General features: G+C 35.0%; 1 protein-coding gene and 1 pseudogene across 2 annotated transcripts in view; both read right to left on the reverse strand.

The window, feature by feature from the left end:
• The window catches only part of PLCL1 (phospholipase C like 1 (inactive)), a 302,941-nt gene that overhangs the window by 46,896 nt on the left and 233,639 nt on the right, over positions 1-22,406 (reverse strand). For both annotated transcript variants that reach the window (XR_002782490.1, XM_011369215.2), the window contains exons 2-4: positions 18,185-20,659; positions 15,691-15,894; positions 1,553-1,628 (exon numbers count right to left, since the gene is read on the reverse strand). Coding sequence is in view for 1 of the 2 variants with exons in the window: in XM_011369215.2 (XP_011367517.1) it covers positions 1,553-1,628; positions 15,691-15,894; positions 18,185-20,659 (2,755 nt within the window). In the remaining variant the exon portion in view is untranslated. The remainder of the gene's footprint in view (positions 1-1,552; positions 1,629-15,690; positions 15,895-18,184; positions 20,660-22,406) is intronic.
• LOC111745118 lies at positions 7,478-7,596 on the reverse strand (annotated as a pseudogene).

A 22,406-nucleotide genomic window follows, 5' to 3' on the forward strand; every position in this document is an offset into this window, starting at 1 on the left:
ATGATCTGCTTCTTCAGCCTTTGTCTTAGCACATCAGGGATGGGAATCACTCTTTCTTCTGGATGGCTCATTTCAGCTTTGGAAAGCTATGACTGGTATCAAGCTAAAGTCTCTTTCCCTGGCACTTCTATTCATTCCTTGGTGCTAGCTAGACCCAGACCAACAAGGTCTAATTTCTTTTCTGCAGTTCAGCCCTTTAAATATTTGAAGAAAGATATTAGATAAAGTCCACTAGGGTCTTCTCCAGATTAAACATTCCAACATGTTTCAGCTTACTAATAATGTCTATTGCTTCATAGCTTACCAGAGTCAAGCTTGTAGAGACCTGCATCCTGAAACATCTACTCAAAGAAGACTTGAAGCAGCCCACATGATATGAGGATTTACCACCACTCTCTTTGTTCTAGCTATTCTGCTTTTATTAATGCAGTCTAAACCAAATTAACTTTCCTGGTACCAACACCACAAATATAGCACTGGGCAAGAGCATGATTATGGCGCCTGGACTTACACTGGCTCTACCACTTAACAGGTCCGTGAGCATGAAAAAGTCCCTGCAACTCTCCACAGTACAGTTTCTTCATTGGTAAAATGGTAATAACAAGAGTGTTTACCTCAAGGCATTGTGATGAAGAGTAAATGAATCAATACTCATAAAGCTCTCAAAGTAGTACCTGGCACATAGGAGCATTATGTAATTTGGTTTTATTATTTTTGTGATCCCTGACAACTGAAATATTTTAGCCTGCTGCTCAGTCAGTAAAGAGCACAATTTTTAAAATCTAGTCTAGTTTCAAAGGTCAGCTCTACCATGTTTTAATACAGGATCTTAGGTAATTCACCCAATCTCTCAAAATTTCAGATGCCTCATCTATAGGTTGGTTATAATGATGACTACCTTGGCAGAGTTGTTATGAGGACAAAGTAACATAGTGTATGTGTTTAGTGTATCATATATATATCAAGCAATTGTCATTACTGTCATTATCTTCATCATAATCATTACTGTATGTGTGGATCAAGGAGACATGGATCCAAGAGAGATAAAAGTACAGGGGTGTGGATGAAGGTGAACATAAACAGAAGTGTGCCCTCATAGATATGTGACCCATTTCATCCTTAAGAAAGATCATTCTAATATGAGGACTACTAAATGAGGCAAAAGCCTAGAAGATTAAAGGATCATGGTTCCAATTATAAAAATGAAGTGGTTCTTAAGAGACAGTGTAGAACCATAGCTTCCATATCAGTAGTAAAAGATTCTGATAGGCTCACAAACTACAAAAGTAGATTAAGAAACTCTCACCTCTCTAGAAATCATCTGACACCACCCCCCATATATACACATACACCCCACCTACTATCACCTAGACTTCTTACGTACCAAACACTTAAGCAGAACTCAAAGAATAGTTAAACCATGGCATAAAATACTTGAATTTTAAGAGTAAGATTAGAAATGTTTTTAAAAACTCTGCGAAGGATTATCATTATGATTTCTAAACAAAATGGTGGTGGGTGGGGTGGATGGGGTGGAGTTGGGGAAGATTACCTGCTTTCTGACACTGCACAATCTTTTCCTGGACTGTGTCAGCCATTTCTACGAGAAACCGGCTCTCTTGAATCATCTGTCACAAAACAAACATCAAAACAAAAAGGTGGTTGTCAGAAACCCTTAAACTGGCTCATTGGAAGAGTACATACAGAGAGATTCACATGATACTGCCAGTAATGGAGAACCATGACCTTAACCACAAGAGATGGGAAAGGAAAGAATAATCTCTGTTCCAACTCCCACCCATTCTAACACCAGAGCTAGAGTCACCTACCTATGATTGTTCCAGTTATGCAACATGCCTCACACAATGGGTGTCAAACAAATAATTGTTGAATAAATGCATACACATTCCCAGATAATATTTATGAACACCTCTTATTCCACTCCGTCCTCCCCAAAGTTACTACAACACAAGGCAAGTGATAATGAGATAATAGCAATGAGAATCAGAATAGGGAACCACCCAGTGATGAGCTATGAGATAACCAAAGACATTTATGAAGTTGGCAGCTTGGATGTGGGTGGTCCAAAGGTGGTAAAGGTCTAGTCCTCCCTCTAGAAGGGCTCCAGCTCCACTGACAAGAACAAGGAGTGGGTCAGATTTCAAAGCTGTTAACTCAAGAGAGCTTGTACGTACTAACAAAGAAATTGGTGTCCCTGCCCTCCATATTTCGATAGAAAGCAAATATGTCCAAGAGGTAATTAATATACTGAGTGAAGTAGAGGAAATAAGACAACTGTTGGAGAGATGGAGAAAGGAAAAAAAGTCTTTATATGAAGAAGGGGGAAGATGATAGTAGATAAGTTATGATCAGAAAGACAAGAGATTTGGGGCCCTTTTGAAAAATGACTAAAGAAAGGCAACCAATAGGCAATCTAACACTTCCTGAATTTCCAGCCACTCTTCTACTCTCAATAAATGTTGTCTCATTTCATTTGGCTATTCTATGTTTATCTGTCTGACTCAAAATTCTGAAGGGAGTTCAAGGCAGAATTCAAAGTAGACATAAAATGTCTTGAGCAAGACATTTTTCATAATTAAATGCTGTTGAACGAATTATAGTCTTGTACGATCACTTCCAAATATAAAGTGCTTTATGACTGAAAATTTTTTAATGGAAAAGAACATTAAATCACAAATTGTTAGTGCCTAATAACTCCATAGAAGTAAAATCATATCATTCATTCATTTAACACATATCTATTAAGCAGCCACTATGTATAAGCACTATGGAAAGTATGAGGGATAGGATGCAGTGATGAGCAAAACCAGACACATCTTTATCTCCATGGAGCTCATAGTCTAACGGAGAAGTCTATTCAAATGAATAAAATAGAATAATCGATTCAACCAAACAAAATTAAAATACTCATATTTTTTGCCTACAGTAATTAGTCTAAAGTGACTTATTTGAATGCCTAAATTGACTATCAAAATCATAAAATTAGACACTCAAGAAGTTCTCGACTGAGTCAAACTTTTGAACTGCATTAGTTAACTCTTTCAACTCCCAAGAAGTGGAATGCTTATGAATAACAATTTATCGAATGGTTAACAATAGCTGGAGTTACTACATCTTCCAAGTAAGTGAAATTTGTAGGTAGGGAAAGATCTCATATAAAGGCAATCCGATTTAGTCTTTCTCAACCTTAGCATTCATAAATGCAACATCGGTTGAGTTTTCAAAATACTTTCAAAAGTTACCAGATGTTCTAGTTAGTCAAGTAGCAGACAAAATGTTTTCATGAAATTCGAGCTAGGGAAACATTCACAAAGAAAGATATATTCTGTGACTTTACCATAAGCAAAATAGGTAATATACTGTACATTTTTAGAATTATTTAATTTTAAGGCTACAAGAATCTTAACTATCATGACCACTCCCCTAATTATATTTAAAAAATTAAGCTAAGGCTTACAGGAGTTAAGATTCTTACCCGCCAAAAAACAGAACTAATAAATGATCAAGTTGGAATTAAAATCCCAGTTTCCTGGCATCTCATTTATTTTCATGAAAAAAAAATAGCACCTTTCTAATTTTGTCTGTCCTGGCCATGAGATTGTGTGTCTTCACATACATGCAATCTTTTAAACCTGAAATGTAGCATCCCGAAGTCACCTGGCCTAGCCCACCAGAAAAAAATATGAGGGTATGCCTATAATCAGTGCATTTCAACCAGATTCAAACATATCTTTTTTAAGAAAAATGCAAAAAAAAATGGAATAGGATTGATCATTTCCTTTAGTAATGTTTTAACTGACAATTTATATTCATTTCTCTTGGTTTTGTTCTAAGTAGAGAATATACGATACCATTCTCTGATTTAAAAATAGTTTCCTTCGCAATATTTTACTAAGTTATCTTCTCAGTGTTGAAAACAAAAAGAGTACAGTTCCTGCTTTCTAAAACTCCATAGCCTGTTTGTAACAACCTGAGAAGGAAGTGTAGTCCTCTTTTGCCAGGGATAACATTTCTACCTAGACTTTCAATCCCACCCCTTGCTGCTCTTTCCTCAGGGTCATTCAAATGACCCCTTCTTTTTTTTTTTTTTTTAATCTACAATCTCTACCTCTCCCCCTGCATCTTTCTGTCTTCCCAGTCAAGTCTTACCAGGCTTCAAGCTCGCTTCAAAGCTCACATCAATGTCCCCTTTTCCACTGGTGTCCTGATTTTCTCTTCCCTCCCTTTCTTACGTCCAAATTCCTAGGACATTCTATCTTTTTATTTTGTCCACAATTTTAAAAAATGTTCTATCTTAAATTACAAACAATCGTTTACCTATATTATCTCCTACCCTTACCCCCTCAGTAAATTGTAATTCTAGTAGGGTAGGGACCCAATCTTATTCACCTTTATATTCTCAGATTCATCTATTCATTTATATAATCACCTATTTTCTATTTTACTTTGTGATACTTATTTCTTCTATACATTTATTCCTCATGCATGTATGCATTTATTTCATTTATTGATCACTTTTCAAACCTATAATTGTCATTTTTGAATTCTAATCTCCCTTTTTGCCTTTAGTCTTTTTCTTTCCCTAGGCTTCTCGATTTTTCTGTAATCTTACATGCTTCTTAATTCTCTTTCAAATTAAAACTGAAAAATAAATGTAAAGCTTTTAACAGAATGAGCCTCATAGAAAATATAATAATATCAGACAATAAAATAAATTTTAAAACTTTCTTACTTATTTGAGGTAAAAAAATAAAGTCAGGACCAAAACATAGAACAAATGCTATGATTCTGGCTCTCTTCAAAAGCCCCAAGTAAATATTTGTTAAACTCATAGTCTAAGAAGTTTGTTTTTTCCAATGTCTAACAGAATACTTCTTAAAAAGATAGTCAAATGTGATTTAACTTTCCACATAGAAGAGCATCCCTTTGAGATTTCTTACAGAATAATCTGTAATCCTTTAGTAATAAAAGTCACAAACTTTGACACTAAAATACCTTTCATTAATATTCTCAGAATTTAAAATTGTTGTTCATATGAACTTTTCTTATAAGAGCACTTGATCATCTCTGTGATAATACCTTTAGTGTATATAGAAAAATAATTTTATTCTATTTTCTGTAGTGAAGTTTCAATTATTAATATTTGTAAAGAAGACAAATAAGGTGGATGGCTGAAATGTAGCAACAATTCCAAATCACATTTAAATGAATAATTTCAACTTTTTCCCCAGCTAAGTAATTTACCTAAATTGTTAAGAAGGAAAATGATTGATTTGAATTTCATCTCCTTTCTAGGTTTCTACAGATCCTGACGGAAATGAAATATAAAGTGTAAAAGCCAAGGTGATAAGGTGAGAAGCATGTCCTCAGATAACCCCTCAGCTGGGTAGTCAGGACACCTAGCTAGTCAAGACCGAGTAGACTCAATAGAAACTGGCAATAGCCCGATTTACATATCTGATGTCTCAGATATGTAAATAAGTTTCCATTTGCCTTGCCTGTTGTAGTAATACAAAAAGCTTCTTTGGTTCTGTCACATGAATATCTGCCAGTAGATCTTATTTCCTTGCCACAGCTTTGTACCTAAATGAATAGAGGACTTACTTAGATAAATGGTGGCATTACTTTATGCATTAGATATGTCCTCAACAGGGGTATGCGAAGTTGTCAGTTAAGATGAAAATCATTTATTTAAAATGAAAACTTACAGAAGGGGACAATAACATTTTTATTCAGACAATTAATTGTTCAACCTGTGTGAAAAAATTGTCCTTTCAGCTCTTTTGAACAGGAAATTTAACTAATTGCCTTAGATCATTGCAGAGTCAATGTAACTATTTAATGGTACTGAAAAGACAAGCTTCTATCACATCATGACTCATAAACCTTGCATGGATTCCAATTTTCTTCTGAATTATATCTAAACTTTTAGAACCACAGAACTTGGTATTTAGAAGTCACCTCAAGGACCATCTATCATCGACAATCCCATTTTATAGATGAAAAAACTGAGCCCCAAATTGACTTGCCTGAAGCCACCCAGCTAGTTAGTAAAATAGTCTAGAACCCAGGCATTCTTGAGGAGCAGACCTAAGCTATTAAGTTGGTCTGTGATAGTGATATTATTGCAAGATGATGATAAACATTTAATAAAGTAGAATTAATTCATCAAGTAAAGAATCATGAAAATACATTTTTTACCATGAGTGCTTCTTCCTCCAAGTCTAATTTTCAAAATGTATCAACCAACATAGATTTTTTTCTTATGAAACCTGGAAAGAAATGAACTTATTTGTGTCCACTGCTTTTTAGAGTTATCAGATTTGGAAAGTCAATCACTTAATATGCCAGTCAATAAAAAACCAATTGACTCTAGACCTATATTATTTTCTCCCCTTAAAAAAAAGTGAAATTATTGATCTATCTCTTACCTTCCTTCTAATCAAAACACTGGGTTTTAGTTTTTCATTCTGTTGCAGCTAGTTTGTCCAGATTGTTTAAAATAAAATGAATTTTATTAAACTTGGCACATTTGAAAATCTGATTGCTGTTACATATATTTTTGCTAACCAGAATGAAGATAATTTTCTTTTATTTTTAATTTCTTAAATTTTAAGTCATATAAAAGCAATGCTAATAGGTGGATATCTCTTGTTTTTTAAGCAAAGTCAATACTATTAAGACTGATAATTTTCAGTGAAATGGGAACACATATAAGGTCAGAACATTTGCAAGCAATTGCTAAGATATTCTCTGTCCTGGGACTACCTCTGAGTCACATTTCCAAGCCTTGTTTATAATGGTGTAGGACAAGAGAACTCGCACAGGGCAGGCTAAAGGATGTTTGTCTTCACATACATGATAGTGACAGGAGCGGCTTCAGTGAGCAGCTTTCATTTCACATTTTTTTCTCCAGTTGTTCTGTTTCTCAAACAGTTGTAGGCTATATAGTGAGTAACCATTGTAAATGTTTGTTTTTATCCAGCTATTTAAAAGTTAGTTCATTCATAAAATTACCGGATGACTAACCTTCACGACACTTCTCCAGAATTTTCAGGCCAGTTTGACTACCTCATACTGCCTTTAACTAAGAGTACTGTAAGAACCCGAGTATTCAGGAATGTAAAGTGAACTTTGAAGATACGGCAACAACATTCCACAAAGAAGCCAGCCTGAAACACTTGCTTAGTGATGTTTCTCTGATATCCAGAGACTTTGGGACCCTCATATCACATGAATATATTGTCAACCTTCAGGATGCTAACAGTTCTCCCCTTATACAGAAAATGCATCAGAAGACATTACCACGCCAACAAATGAAGGAAGTCTCAATGCACAAACTGCATAACAACTTGTATGTATGTATGTATGTATAGTATGTATGTATGTATGTATGTATGTATGTATGTATGTATAGTATGTATGTATGTATGTATGTATGTATGTATGTATTTTATGTCGATAGCACCTGGTATTCTTAGGTGGTCTTCCATCCAAGTACTAACCAGGCCCGACCCTACTTAGTTTCTGAGATCAGATGAGATCGGGCATGTTCAGGGTGGCATGGCCATAGACAACAACTTGTTTTAAAAACCTGACTCCACATGGGCATGTGCCAACACGCTGTTCTTTTTCTAGGTTTCATTACTACACAAGCCAACATACTTTTTGAAATGCAAACTCATATAAAGTTCCACACAAACTTTACAATGAGAGCGAGAGATAGAAGGAAAGTATCTTTGACTTATTTAATTTCAATTGCTTTCAAAAAGCAAAACTACACTGGGACTGTAGATATACCTACAACTTTTTTCCATCCTGAGGCTCAATACAACTTGGTAATAACACTGACAGAAGAGTATGTATTTAATCCAACTCAATATGTTTGGCTTAATTGGGATACCTGCCAATATATCGATTTCATTGCAAGCATGATTAAAGATAGCAATTAGCTCTTTTTGCTAAATTCTCAGTCATGCTAACACAATCAATTGCTCTCCAAATCACACCCCAACTGACTTAGTGAAAGATAAAATAACCCTTGACTCACTCTAGAATGTTTCAATTTCTTTTTAATATTCAGAAAATCTGTTGCTCTTACCATAGTAAAGTTTTAACTTTTATGTTAGTATTAAATAAGTCAGCATAGAGGTCACCTTTAGAAAATGCTTTGGGCTTATTTTTTATAGGTGAAGTCTCCGGTAACTATTCCACCTCTGAATGCTTTATTCAAAACACTAACAACCCAAAAGTTTTCACATTAATTTAAAACACTTAAAAGGACCCAATATGTTAGGCAAATACTTCCTGACTATGCATGAAAAGTAAGTAGAACATCAGATCAGTGAAAATTCAGCTATCAAAAGAAAAAGTTATATAAATGTTAGATGATATTTTTCATTCAAAATTATTTGCAACTACAATTCTGCTATCGGGGTAGGAATGGGAGGTAGGACATGCATTACAAATCACTGTGAAATGTCCATCATAAGACTCAAGGTCCTTGGACCCCATCAAGCTCAGGGCATAAAATATCACGTGATTCACTCTCTAGACAATGTGTGTCTTTGCTCCTTCCTTATTTTTGAGTCTAAGTCCTGCTCCCCATCAGGATTCCCATTCTTAAAGGATAGAAATTTTGTTTCATATCATTTCTTTCCCTCAGCACCCTAAACAGTAACAGGTGTTCAAAATGTGTCTGTTGAATTGACTAATCAAAAGCTTAAAGATATACACAAAATGACGTCAAAAGAGACTGTTGTTTTACAAGTGGTAAATATGCATGTTCTCATCTCATTTTTACTTATATTTTTCTCAAGTCAAAGAGCTATCACACATTACTTTATGATTATTTGTGCTGATACCTCTCTCTGTTTATTCATCTCTGCATTGCATAGAATCCGCAAAGTTCTTTATATATGGTACATATTGAATGTCATGAATAAAGTCAATGAGTGAATCTTTTCTTAATAAGTTCAGTTTTTGCTAAAGGTTAGGACAAAGGGCTGGATGTTGATGGAGAGAAATTAAGTCTAGGAAGGCATTCTAGGTGGTGCAGGATGGAAATAAAAAAAATTGGAGAATGAAAAAGATGTGGCAAATACATCAGTTTGACTGAAGGCGAGGGTTCAAACAGAAGGTAATGAGAAACACGATTGGCAAAACAGGCAGCATGGATAGGTGAAGGAAGTGCAAGTCAAGTTAAAAATCAGAACTATGATTTGAGGATGATTACTGCAATTGTTGCTTTAGAGAAAGGTAGAGACTAGATGGAGGATATCAGCCTATTGAAAAATTCAAGCAAGAGGAGAAGGGACCCTAGTTAGAACCTTGGCTAAGTCAATGTAAGGAAATAGATACATAAGAGTAATGCCACGAGGAAAGAAGCAATAGATCTCATTGATATTGAATTGTAAATTAAAAGGCCTTATTGTAGTTAATATAAAGAGAGTCAGCATTTGAAAATAATTTGAAGACCATTGGCATGGTGGTATCTTTTGCTGTGGACAGAAAAGAGTGAATGAGCGCTGAGGAAATAAAAAGGTTGACCCAGTTTTTGACCTGTTGTTTGTTTTTGAGACACTTAAGTGATGTCCTATAATCAAATGTAGAAATGTGACTAGAGTAAAATTGTAGGGCTAAAGAGCAAATAGAGGGATCATTTTATAAACTATATAAATGTCTAAACAATGTACTGTATACTTGAAACTAATAAAATAAAATTCAAAAAAATAATAAAAAAATAAAATAAAAATTGTAGGGCTGGGGCTAGAGATGAATTTTTTAAATATTATTTTTAAAATGGTAGATTGAATATTTTCAATCTACATGCATAAAAATACTATTGTAGAAAGAAAAAAGTCAAACCTATTCAAAGAAACCTATTCAAAGTGTCTTACCGAAACTGCAAAGTATTTTCCAATGTAATCACCCATCATTACAACCTCATGTTAAATAATGAGTTACATAAGCAGGTCACCAATCATAGACTCATAGGCCTGGAACAGACTTTACGAGGACACCTGTCCTGCCTGTAAGCAGTTGGAACACAGGGCATGCTGTACCTGCCACTGCATTTAACACAGTGGCTTCCACATGGGAGGGGCTCAATAAACGTTTTTAGAATTATTATCTCCATTCCTGTCTCTCACACTAGGCAACTCTTTCAGTAACCAATTTTTATTTTTAACAACCCCAAGAATAAGATTAATCCTAAACAGCAACAAAAAAACCCACCTCACATCATAAAAAATTACCTTTACTTTCAAAACATAATTATACTACATTAACAACCTTCAAAGTCTTAATAGTGACTCTATGATTATATGTTAATTACTTCAGGTGGGATATTTTCTTAGAGAAAGTGAAAATCAAGAGTGGGGAAGTGACACTTGCTCTTTCAGAAACCTGAACCAAAAAAAAAAAAAAAAAATCACGGTGCGATAAAGTGACAAGTTACTTATTTATGACATTCTAATTTTAAATTAAGTTCTTGGGACAGTTCTGAAAACTGTCCTGATGACCACAGAACCACCAAAATGGCTCAAAGGCAAGCAGTCTGCAGTAGTCAATAGCTCTCGTCTGTGAGTCTTCGGCCTGGCAAAGAGGCATCAATTCCACCTGTTCTACTTCCTTGAGTTATTGATTAATAATGTTCCCAGTTTCCTTTTGTGCTTTTGAGAAGCTGTCATTTCCCACCTCTGTGACATGCGTTTTATATCAGGAAAGTCACCTCTGCTTCTGTTGCCCTAAATATCAGCTAGGCATTTACATAGCTACATCCCTATTCAGTGTGTTATGGGAGACTGTAGATAGGGCTGCTCTCAAGAAAAAGTGCAGTTATTGGAGCAATCAATCCCTCACCTTACCCAGGTAGGACCTCTTCTAGGTCCCTCTAGGACCCAGGTTAGAATCTCTTCCTTTTCTTAAGTAAAAACCTACTTGTAGGACAGAAGCTGTTAAATTATTCAAAAGTACAAATTACTGATAACCCAACGTGTTATTACTCATGGAGACATTTTTGCATTTTAAGAGATAAAAAGTCTTAACCCGAAAGAATTGATTGTAACTTTTAAATTTGAAACACCAGTGAGCAGATAGAAAACATGTGTTTTAAATAAGACATAGAATGGGGGTGGGGAGGTATCTTCTGAATTATGCCATGTAAATAAGCCTACCACTATGGATAGACTTGGTTTTTGATTACTTGATGTCAGCATAGATGCTACAATAGAATTATAATTGCAATATTAATATTTAAATGACTTTTAACACCGAATTACTTTTAAAACTGTCAAGAGGAAATATTTCTAAATCTTAAATTAGCCAGAAGTTTGGTAAGGAATAGGGCCAACTCAGGTCAATAGGGAAGAGCTAAATTTAGAAGGAAAAAAAAAATCCATGCAGATGAACTCAGGGTCCATGATTTCTAGAATATTTTCGTTTATTTCTTCTTAATAAGTAATATAGTTTGATGCACTGAGGTTGACTTTCAATAAATGTAGGTTACCTGGTTTCCTGATGCATTTCTTCTAATATGTATCTGTTCAGAAATGATTTTAGGGTTTTTTTTAATTCTAATTATATTCTGTAATTTTTTTTAGTGGTTACAACTTTTCCTTTTGGATAGCATCTATACAGTTCATTATCATTTGGGGGAAATCCAAACATTTAAGCAACTTGAGTCTAAGCTGAACACACAAGCTGTTTATTTTGGAATACCTGCCCCCTACCCTACTACCACCACCACCAGGCAATAAACACTGGATTTGTCTTCTTCTTTAGTCATCCAAATAAGTTTTTATTACTAGGGTATAGGGGTTTCTTAGATTTTATTTTTATAAAAAGTTTCAGGTTTACATAAAAATTTAGCAGAAAGAACAGAGAGTTTACATATACCCTCTCACCCTACTCTACCTCATTTTCCCTATTATCATTTTGCATTAGTATGATACATTTACCACAATTCATAAGCAAATATTGATACATTATTATTAGCTAAAGTCCATAGGTTACATTAGGTCCACTCTTTGTGTTGCACAACCTATGGGTTTTTACAAATGCATAATGAAATGTACCAATACTACAAAATCATGTAGAGTAGTTTCACTGCCCTAAAAACCTCCTATGCTCCATTTATTTATCCCTTCCTCGCTCACCCTACCTCTCCCAGTCCTTTGCAACTACTGACCTTTGTACTGTCTTTATAGTTTTGCCTTCATCTATAGGTTTTTAACAGTGTGAATACGATGAAATAATTTAGCTAGGGTGGTGTCATAGAGGTAAAACAGAGGGGATTTAAAGATTTACCATAAAACATATTCAATTATAGCAAGAGTACTACACTATATTCACCAATAATAAATGCTACTATTTACTTTTTATTCAACTAACATTAATTGTTAACAGACTACATGCCAGTACTGTTTTAGGTGCTAGAGATAAAAAGTAGTAACCAAGACATACAGGGTCTCTGCCATCATAGAATTATACACTCAAATTGAGAGCTAAAGGACAGAAATTAAACAAAAAGTCAAGAAATATATTTTTCAATACTGCTAAGTAGAATAATGGAAGTCAAACAGGGTTATATGATAAAGTGATGGATGGGGATCAGTGGTTAGAGAAGGCATCTCTGAGGATATGACATCTGAGCTAATAATTGAGATAAGAAGCAACTGTCCGTGCAAGAGAATATTCTAGGCAGAGGGAACCGCAAGTAAAATGGCCTGGAAATGGGAACGAGCATGGTCTGATTAAAGAAAAAAAGACCATTTAACTCTGGGGAGTGAGCCAAAGAGAGAGTATGAAGGTGAGCCTGGGAGAGGCAGGTGAGATAGGTAGGCAAGGCCAGATCACAGATGGCCCCACATGCCACAGTAAGTAGTTTCAATTTTATTTTAAGAGGAAGCCACTGGAGGATTTTAAGCAGGAAAGTGACATAATTGATTTATATTTATAAATGATCACCCGGGATCTATATAGTATTTTAAGAGACATCTTTAAAATGAATACTAACACTAATACACCAAGAGTACTAAATATGCCAATCAAAAAAAAAGATGCCAATCAATACAATGCAAATCTTAGAAAGTAAAAACAGCATTTTTATGTTCAAGGCGAAGATCATCATGACATGTATCTGTCCCTGCCAAATGCACCCCCCTAAGAGAAATAATCAACAGAGATGCCAATAGTATTTTTGATCATCCACAGTCTGCCAAAGTCATCATTTGGTACAAGGATTTTTACACTCAATTCCCTACCAAAATGAAAAATCATTGCCATAGGGAACTATAAGTGAGGACATCACTACAAGGATTTCTGCTTTCGACTATAGCCTTTTACTTTAAGCTTTGGAAAACCATGCTATGCCTGCAATTTCAAATTTCATTTTCAAAATACAAATGAGAAAAGGCTAATGTTCATGTTTGGCTCTAGCAGATAAAACCGAAAAACAAAACACCATTGGACACTTGGGGATGTGAAATGGAAAATAGCCAACCACCGTCCAGGTGCTTTTCTGCTTATTATAGGTTCAGCTCCAGGGGACCAGCCTTCCCTCTCAGTGAATAATTTTTCTTTCTTTGCTTAAAAAGGGATTGTAGGAATAAGTGATTTCTACTGTCTGTCTCTATGGCAACTAGTACCCTAATTTCACCTCTTGGATGGCAATTATACCTATTCACTGAATAGCTTTCAGTCCCTACTTTTGTGATGAAAAATTGATTTCATGAAAAATGAGATACAGGTAATAAGCAAACTTTTCCCCTGGCAACCATGAAGTACAGTTTATAAGAGGTATGATCATTTATAAGCAGAATACACTCTGTGGGGTTTTTTCCTTTTTCAGTTGTAAGATGTTTATTGCAAATGTCTTTCCTCTAGTTGTTTTTTTAATGATAAAATTGTATTCTTTTCTTCCTTAACATTTATTTTTATTCAACTATGAAAATTAGTTGGTTTCATTGTAAAGAGTTTGGGAAATACAGAAAAAATATAGAAAAGCATACATAAAAAATAAAGTTCACTCCCCTTATTTAAAAATAATTACTATTAATATCCTGCTGGAATTTTACATGTGTATACATATAAATACAATTTAAATCCTATAGAGTATATTTTTGGAAACAGACTTTTTCATAAAACATGGTACGAGTTCTCCACAACATTGTATACTTTTTAACACATGATTTTAATGATTTCAAAGAAGTCCATAATATAGTTTACTATATTTTATTTAACTAATCCCTCTATGCTGACATTATTAAATATAAATTTTTATATATATACTTATTGGCTTAGAATAAATCCCTGAAAAGAAATATATAGATCAAATGGAATAAACGTTTTAAATTCCATTGCCAAATTTTCTCCCCCCAAATTATGACAATTTATTTTCCCACTAGAGGTAGATGGATGGGTGTATTGATTTTCTTAAATTCTTTAGCAGAGGTACTGTCTGTAAAAAGAAAAATAATGCCAATCTGATGAAGATAGGAAGTATCTCTCTACATTTCTTTAATATCTTTAATTAAAAACTTATTTTAAGGTTAAATATGTTTTTACATTTCTACTGTTTTATTAGGGGAAGGAGACACATGAATTGCTTGTTCACCTCGAAACAAAAACTATTTGTTATCTCTGAATATCCGTTCTTCCCCTCTTTCTTAGTAACAAAAGAGATGACTTACAGTTAAACATTTAGAAATAAAGACATTTTCTATCCTCCTTTGCATCTAAGTGTGTCTATATGTCACTTCAGGCTGATGAAATACAAGCAAAAGTGGTCTACACTATTTCAGAGAAATGTCCTTAAAGGAAGAAGATATGTCTTCTTTTTCTTCATCATTCCTGTTGGTTGGAATACAGATGTTATAATTGGAACTTCAGCAGCCATTTTGGTCCATGAGGATGGTCTAGGGATAGTTGAGCAGAAAGCTAGAGGGAGCCTAGAGTCCTAAGAAATTTGCAAAAGTGCCACCCTGGGTGGCTGGTCTCAAGATTTTTATGTGAGAGAATAAAACTTAGTACTTTTAAGCCATGATCGGTTTGCATTTTTAGTTTCATGAAGCCGAATTTAATTCTGACTAATGTAAGATTTTTTTCCTCATTTTTTTCTTATTGATTTTTAGGTACTCTTTCTATTTCAAGGATATGAATCCTTCATCTGGCATCCATGTTACAAATTTTCCCAACAGATTGTATGGAATATAAAAATGTAAAAATATAGTTATCCTTAAATTTAATTGTTACATCAATTCATTATATATTCAGAAAAATTAGATAATGGTATTAGCTTAGAAATAGAAATTGCTGAAAAATAGTTTGCCTCAACCATCAGAAGACAGCACTGAGGCTTAAGTTTACTTCCTATGGGTATGCAATAAAATGGTTATATTGTAGGCGAAAGTCATTTAGAGGATAATTCATTCTTTGCTAAAGCAGAGCTTTTCCACTTGTAATCTGCGGAGACCTGGGTTCCAAGCATTGCCTCAGAAGTCTCCACTGGGGCTTAGAGGAAGCTGAGTGGGCTGGCTCTGCCTGCCACCCCCAATTCAGGTTTCAAAGGCAATCACTCTGTTTTATTCATTAAAGTTCCACAAAAGAGCCCCTGTCATGTGATTTCCCACACACTCAGATAAAAAATAGAGAATCACAATTTCCTACCAGATCATAAGCAGCCAGCATCTTTTTCTGCACATCTGGAATTGCCCCCAGAGCCTCCAGATAAGGAAAGTTGTCTTTCATCACAAGAGAGACTGAGGGAGTATTGTCACTGGTGATGAGCCGAGAGGACAGAGTCAACAGGCACTGCTTCAGACTGGCAATTGGAGGAAGTCCACACAGTTCCTTAATAGACACTATGGCATTCTGGGGGGAAGAAAACATGGAATCACACTTCTGACCACATGACACATCACCCCAGCACTTCCAGGTTTATACAAAAGTAAATTCATTAAAAGCACACCCTTAAATACATATGTAATTGGAAGCAAACTGGATTATAATCAACAAAAAAAATGTGATACAAAAATAACACACAGCTAATTCACTGTGATAATTCATCTTTCTTAATTTTTAGCAACTGCCACAAATATGCCACAAAGCAAAACAGATTATGACCCAAGGCTAATACAGTCCTTTTCAAAGCAGAGCAATGGACTAGTCGCACAAATTAGCATTGGAGGTCATAAATATCTTATTTGATGATCATAAAAACATGCCAGTGGTTTTACTTTGGAGTATCTCTCCTTTGAGCTTTTCCCCATAAGAAAGTAAGCTGCTGTTATTCATCGCCATCCTGCCATCTGACTAACCATCAATGACATTTCTTTGTCATCTAATCAGAAATGCACCTGAGAGATATACATACGAAAACACATTTCATGGAGAGCAACATCTGTCCATGTTACAAGCTGTAAAAAATTCCTTCGAAATAGGAATTATGATTATTTTACATTTTATTAACAGTGAACAGTACCTAACCTAATATGTGCCTTGCTTTAATGACAATGATAGTATTCATTTTTCTACTGATTAGAAAATAATCCTTAACCCAAACACTTTATGTTGAGAAGATATAAATTATCAATACTACCTGAAAAAACTTTATCTATAACCAACTCTCCTTAATATGTATTTTAAATACATAATGTACACAAAAAAAATTTCAAGAATTATATAGAAATACATAAACTCTACTTCTAATACATAAAGTTAGGTATAAAATTGACATATCTAATCTAATATAGGCATTTGTATTAGTTATAGAATTATGTCAGGTAAAAGATGTTACTATTTGGAGCCTATTTTTAAATAGTGGCTAAGGCAACCCACCTCAAGTTAAGTACTTACAATCTAAGTATTTGTATGTGACTTACATAACACATTATTTATCATTTTGGCTATTTAAAATTATTTTATGCCTACCCAGAATTTCTCTGTGAAATAATGTAAAACTAAAGTTTTCATCAAGTGATGAGTTTGAGGTTCCATGTCACATGACTAAAAACCATGAATGACCATGGGTTTTGGTAGTTGGCAATTCTGGATTTAAAGCCCAACTTGCTATTTATTAACTTCCTCTACTAGCTTGTTCTATGTCTTGAAAGTAGAGATTTTTTTGGTGAAGGTTACATAAAAACGTTAGCTCAAAGAGCAAATAAAGTACATTGAAAAATATTCCTCTCCTGTTTTGCTCTCAGAGCATGGAGCACTGCCACTTCTGCCGACCAATACCCTGCACTTTGTAGAAATTTAGTATTTATTGTTTGACTGCTTCTCAGTAACAAGAGCCTAGAATAAGTATATTAAATAGTATTGAAGAAAGGAGTTTGCAGCCATCTCTGCTTGTAAACAATAAACAGAAGGAAACTGATATTGAATTTCTACATGCAGTTTCTACTGGGCAATTTATATATATTCTCATTTAATTCTCGTAATAATCCTATGATGTATTACCATTTTTCTTACCTTACGTGAAGAAAACTGATGATCAGAGACCTGAAATCATTTGCTTACGATCACACAGGGTCAGAATTTAATCTAGAATGTATGTTCTTTCAGTTAAACCACATTTCTAGGAGGATACTAGTTTTCAACAAGTTCAAAGGCTGAATTTTATTTGTTTAGTTTTGTTTGCTCTCATGAGAAGTAAGTTATTATTGTTGTACATTTAAACAACTGAAAAATCTAATAGGCATTATAATTGTTTTATATGACTTAAATTCCCTTCCATGTTCATATCTGCATATATTTTATATATACTTGTAATTATTATGCATGTGTTTGTATACATATTTTATATATCACACACATATAATATTTTATATTCTATTATTTTCACATTGTTTCATATACACATTCCCATATACCAATTTGGTTAAATACTAGGGATATTTAATTGATATACAGCATTTTGCTACATTGATACTCCATTAACTGGTTTATTCATGCCAAATATAAGAGCATCTATAATTAGAAACAAAATATATCTGCTTTATCGCAGGCAAAACTGAACTTAGTTTAGTGGTATATGGGTTTATACCATTTTTCTTATAATTATTTGAGGAATCAGATCATTACTAAAACACAATGTTTTCTGGTAAAAGTAGGGTCAGAAGAAGTGGAGATAGGAGAGAGAGTATGGGATTTTTCCTACCTGCATATTTTCTCTCATATCTATGGCTTCTCGTAAGGGATGAACTGCTATTTTAAAGATGTCATCTATGGTTTTAAGACCAATATTCCTGAGCATGGTATATTCTCGAACTTTCTTCCCCATTCTCACTGAAAGACTGCGCTTCTGTGCCTTTCCTCCTCCACTTCGATTAGTTATTGCAATGTGGACAAAAAGGGTTACATGTTCCATGATGTCACCCACAAAAGAGCGCAGGGGAACATGCCGATATCCAGGCTGCAAACACTCAAATGGTATTGTATATTGCCCTATAAACTCATCCCCAATGTAGTCATCATCCAGAACGACAAAACGGATCATGGCCAGCTCAGGTAGGTTGACTTGAAACTCAAAAGTTTCATCAAAAATAGGATTATCACTGTTTTGTTGTACAGTTTTAGTTCTTTGTTCTGAACAGTCTGCTGGTATTCCATGTATCTCTATACAAACATAGGGATCTATGACATCCCCTTTGGCACAAGCTCCTTTGGGCTTTGGGAAATTCTGGCCACTGATGATCTTGATATGAAGAGCTAGAGGAGACACCCCAGGTACGATGCCCTTTGTATTTGCACTGAAGTAAGAAACTTCATCCCGCATGATAGATGGCCTTAGAACATAACCGCATCCTCCATTTTGAAGAAACCAGCCTGTGTGAAGGTCCATCATTGGACCCGGAGTCTGAAAATTCATTGCCACAATCTGACAACCACAATTCCAAAAGTCCTGTGGATTCAAGTTACTGGAATCAATCCTCATGGCACTTGGATAGATTCTTGATAAGAACTTCTTATTATAATTTACAAAATCCTCTGGGTATTCATTTGCAATTCGGCTGGCCTCTGTTTCACTAAATGAACAAATTTCCCAGTAGTTTTGACTCTTCATGGACAGTTCAAAATCCCTGTATTGAACAGATTTACAAATAGATACCAAATCAGAAAGCTCCCTACACAGCCAGATTTGTTTCTGTTCACCATTGTAATCTACTGACATCCTTCGAGACATTTCAGCTTCTTCATCTTCGTCTGTTACTTCTCCTTCTAAAACATCTGAATCAGAAGGCAATTTCTTCCCTTTCACAATGATCATTCTTTTTAACTTTTCCGGTGACGGGAGGTAGGATTCTGATGGCAAAGGTGCTTCGGTATAGAGTTTATTGCCAAAGACCTTTTTCATCTGTTGAACCATTACCTTCTGCTGTGGTAGGGAGCAGTGATTCCCCAAGCAAAGAACAAGTGGGTATTCAGAGGTCACAAAGGCAAATTTATTTATCACCTCTATGACACTTCGAAAAGAAAGGTATGTTGTCATGTTATTTCGATTACAAAGGATTGGTTCATTGTCTGAACCATCACTTACATCAAGTTCAATGCTTCGACAGCCCATTTTTAAAGCTCGAACATACCCATTAATATCAGCTGGCCCCCTGAATTGGTCTTCTATGAGATAGGTGTTGTGAGAGGCATTGATATAGTAGTGGGATAATGGCTGGGTCATATCTTGGGCAACCTTTTTTTGCTCAGGGTCAAAAATGTCACATTCTGGTGACAACAAATACTGGGTAAAGCCATCAATTGCAAGAAATCCTTTTTGACGTCCCTCTTCAGAAAGTTCATATCTCCGAATAATGTCTAAGCACATATCCTCAGTGATATGGGTGACTCCTTGCTCAGCTTCTAAAAATAGCATTAGATCATTGGCATCCAAATATTCTTTATTTTTAGATATCTGTACAAGTAAGAAATACACTTCTGGCCTGGTGCAAAGTTCACAAAAAGCTTCACAAAATTCCTCTTCTGTCACACGGGTGGTTAGCTTTTCTTTGCTCTTCTGGATTTCTTTAAACTTTAACCTGATCTTAGATTCCTTCAGGGTAGGGTTGAGTTGTTTTATTAACTCCACAGCAGTGTCTTCCAACATAATTCCATTCCCATCAACATCTGCCGCTTCAAACACTGTTTTCAACCACATGAATCTTGGTGTGTTCTGGTTGCCCTCCTCAAAATCAAGGGGTTGCTTACTTCGAGAAACCATGTACCGTAACCCTGACACCCAGATGTTTGCAACATCCGCTGAATTGGCAACTAGGTCTAAAGACTCGTAGTTTTCCCCATGGAGTATGGAAAAGGCACAGTCCTCACAAATCTGGTCAGCAAGGCCATTGTTTCTAAATGTTTCCGTATTCTTCCCTAGTCTGATCTCTTTTATGGCAGAAATATCAAGCTTAGCTTTATCAAGGTCTTTCTTGGAAGGTTCCCAGCGGAGGGCTTGGAGGTCTGTGTCCAGAGTAAAAAAACGGTTGTAAATGCGAGAGTTTGGCCGGACTTTCTTCAGCTCACAGCCAGCTTGCATGAAGCTGATGCAGTCGCTCGCACTGCTAATTTTCTTTTCCGACGGCATGCTGCTGAAAGACACGGTTTTCTTTCTTCCACCACATTTTTGGTTTGAAGGATCCTGTAAAATGATTTGAAAATAATGAATCAATTTTCTTCAGAAAACAGACAAATTCAGTAACACTCTGTGAACTACTTAGACTCCATTCAGATATTATGATAATTTAGACAGAGGCTAAAATTTACTATTCTACTGTTTCAGAAAAGAGAAATTGCCGAGAAAATTGGTATTATTAGGTTCTGGAAAAATGCTTATCTTTCAAATGCCTGTGTATTCTTTGAGGTAAAATCAAGTGCCATTAAGTTAACGACAAATCACTCTTATTTGTTTATTAAAGCAGGTTTGTAAGAAACTCTACCTGTTGGTACTTTGACAACCTAGCTAAGTCCATATAGATATATGAAAGAAACAAAGCTGGATTTTTAAAAAATTTTCCATACTTATACTTTGCAAAAGTTTAAGTTTTACACTTAAACTAGTTCAAATGAAAGATTTTTAACCTTAACATACTTTAGATCACAAAGGGCTTGCAATATAGCTTAACTAAAAATTATTTTTTTCTTCAAACTATTTTGAAGAATACAAGTGTCTTAAAAATCAGACTGAAAGCTAACAGTAGGCAAATGACTCTCGAGCAAATATTCAGACCGAGGTAAACAATTTAAATGAACATTATCAGAATTCACACCTGCATCTCAATATAATGTTCTTAGTAGCCACAGCTTAGAACCAAACATAAATATGATTAGTTCCTCTAACTTTTAAGTTACTTCCAATGTAAATTAAATTTCAAAGACTTTTGCCACAAGATTTCACAGGGAACACTTGCACCTTGCCTTTTACCCAGGTCTGTAAGCGTCCTTGGATCTTAGTCTCAGAATCTTGGTCTCTTCAGCCCATTTCACCCTTCCCTAAACAACAGTGCCAATGGGGTGTAAAATTCCATTCATTCACATTAGTGTATCTTATGGAAGTTAATTATTTCTTGTGGGTATTTCCTTCTTGGACATACCTAGGCTTTCTCACCTATTATCTTTTCTAAATTATAAGTCCAGTCCTCTGAACATTCATAAGATGATGGATTTCGTCTTAGCCCTGGACTGTCCACTGTGTCTATCACTCCCAATTCATTTACACTGAACATCTAACCAATGCCACTTAAAATAGGTTATTACTTTTTACTTTCCTCTGCTCAGACTATAGACTCAAGTTAATGATGTTCCCAACCACATCGTCAATTCTCCCAGGAACAGATTTCCCAAAAGCACCTTAATGCATAAGTGCAGCACCCAATTTTATAAGCATATCAAAGAGGCAGCAAAGTGTAGAGTAAGAAAGGCATTGTCCTTAGGGTAAAAATAACTAGTCTCAAATTGTGATTATTCCACTTACTAGACATATGACCTTGAGTAAGTCACTTAGCCTCTCTGAATCTTAATTCCTGCATTTACATAGGAATTAATAACCCTTCTATATAATAGAATGTTACTGTAAGACTCAAAAGAGAAAATACACATAAATTCTTTGTAAATTATGAGTGCTTGTAAGATTATTCTTTTTGAAGAAAGAGAAACATTTCCTCACATGTTTAGTCATTACAGCCACATGATATTACTATTTTAAACACTGAAAAGTATAGCCAAAAGTAGTCTGGTCTGTCTCCTTCACCAGCATCCTTTTAAAACTGAGTAAAATCTCTTTTGTAAGGCCTCATTTAATTGTGGTCTTGCCTGTAAGAGCCTCCCTATTCTATGATTCAGAAAAAGCCAGGAAGATTTATTAATCAGTTGACTAAAACCTTGCCTAT

This window comes from Pteropus vampyrus, unplaced genomic scaffold, assembly GCF_000151845.1.
Source record: "Pteropus vampyrus isolate Shadow unplaced genomic scaffold, Pvam_2.0 Scaffold146, whole genome shotgun sequence".
Lineage (NCBI taxonomy): Eukaryota > Metazoa > Chordata > Mammalia > Chiroptera > Pteropodidae > Pteropus > Pteropus vampyrus.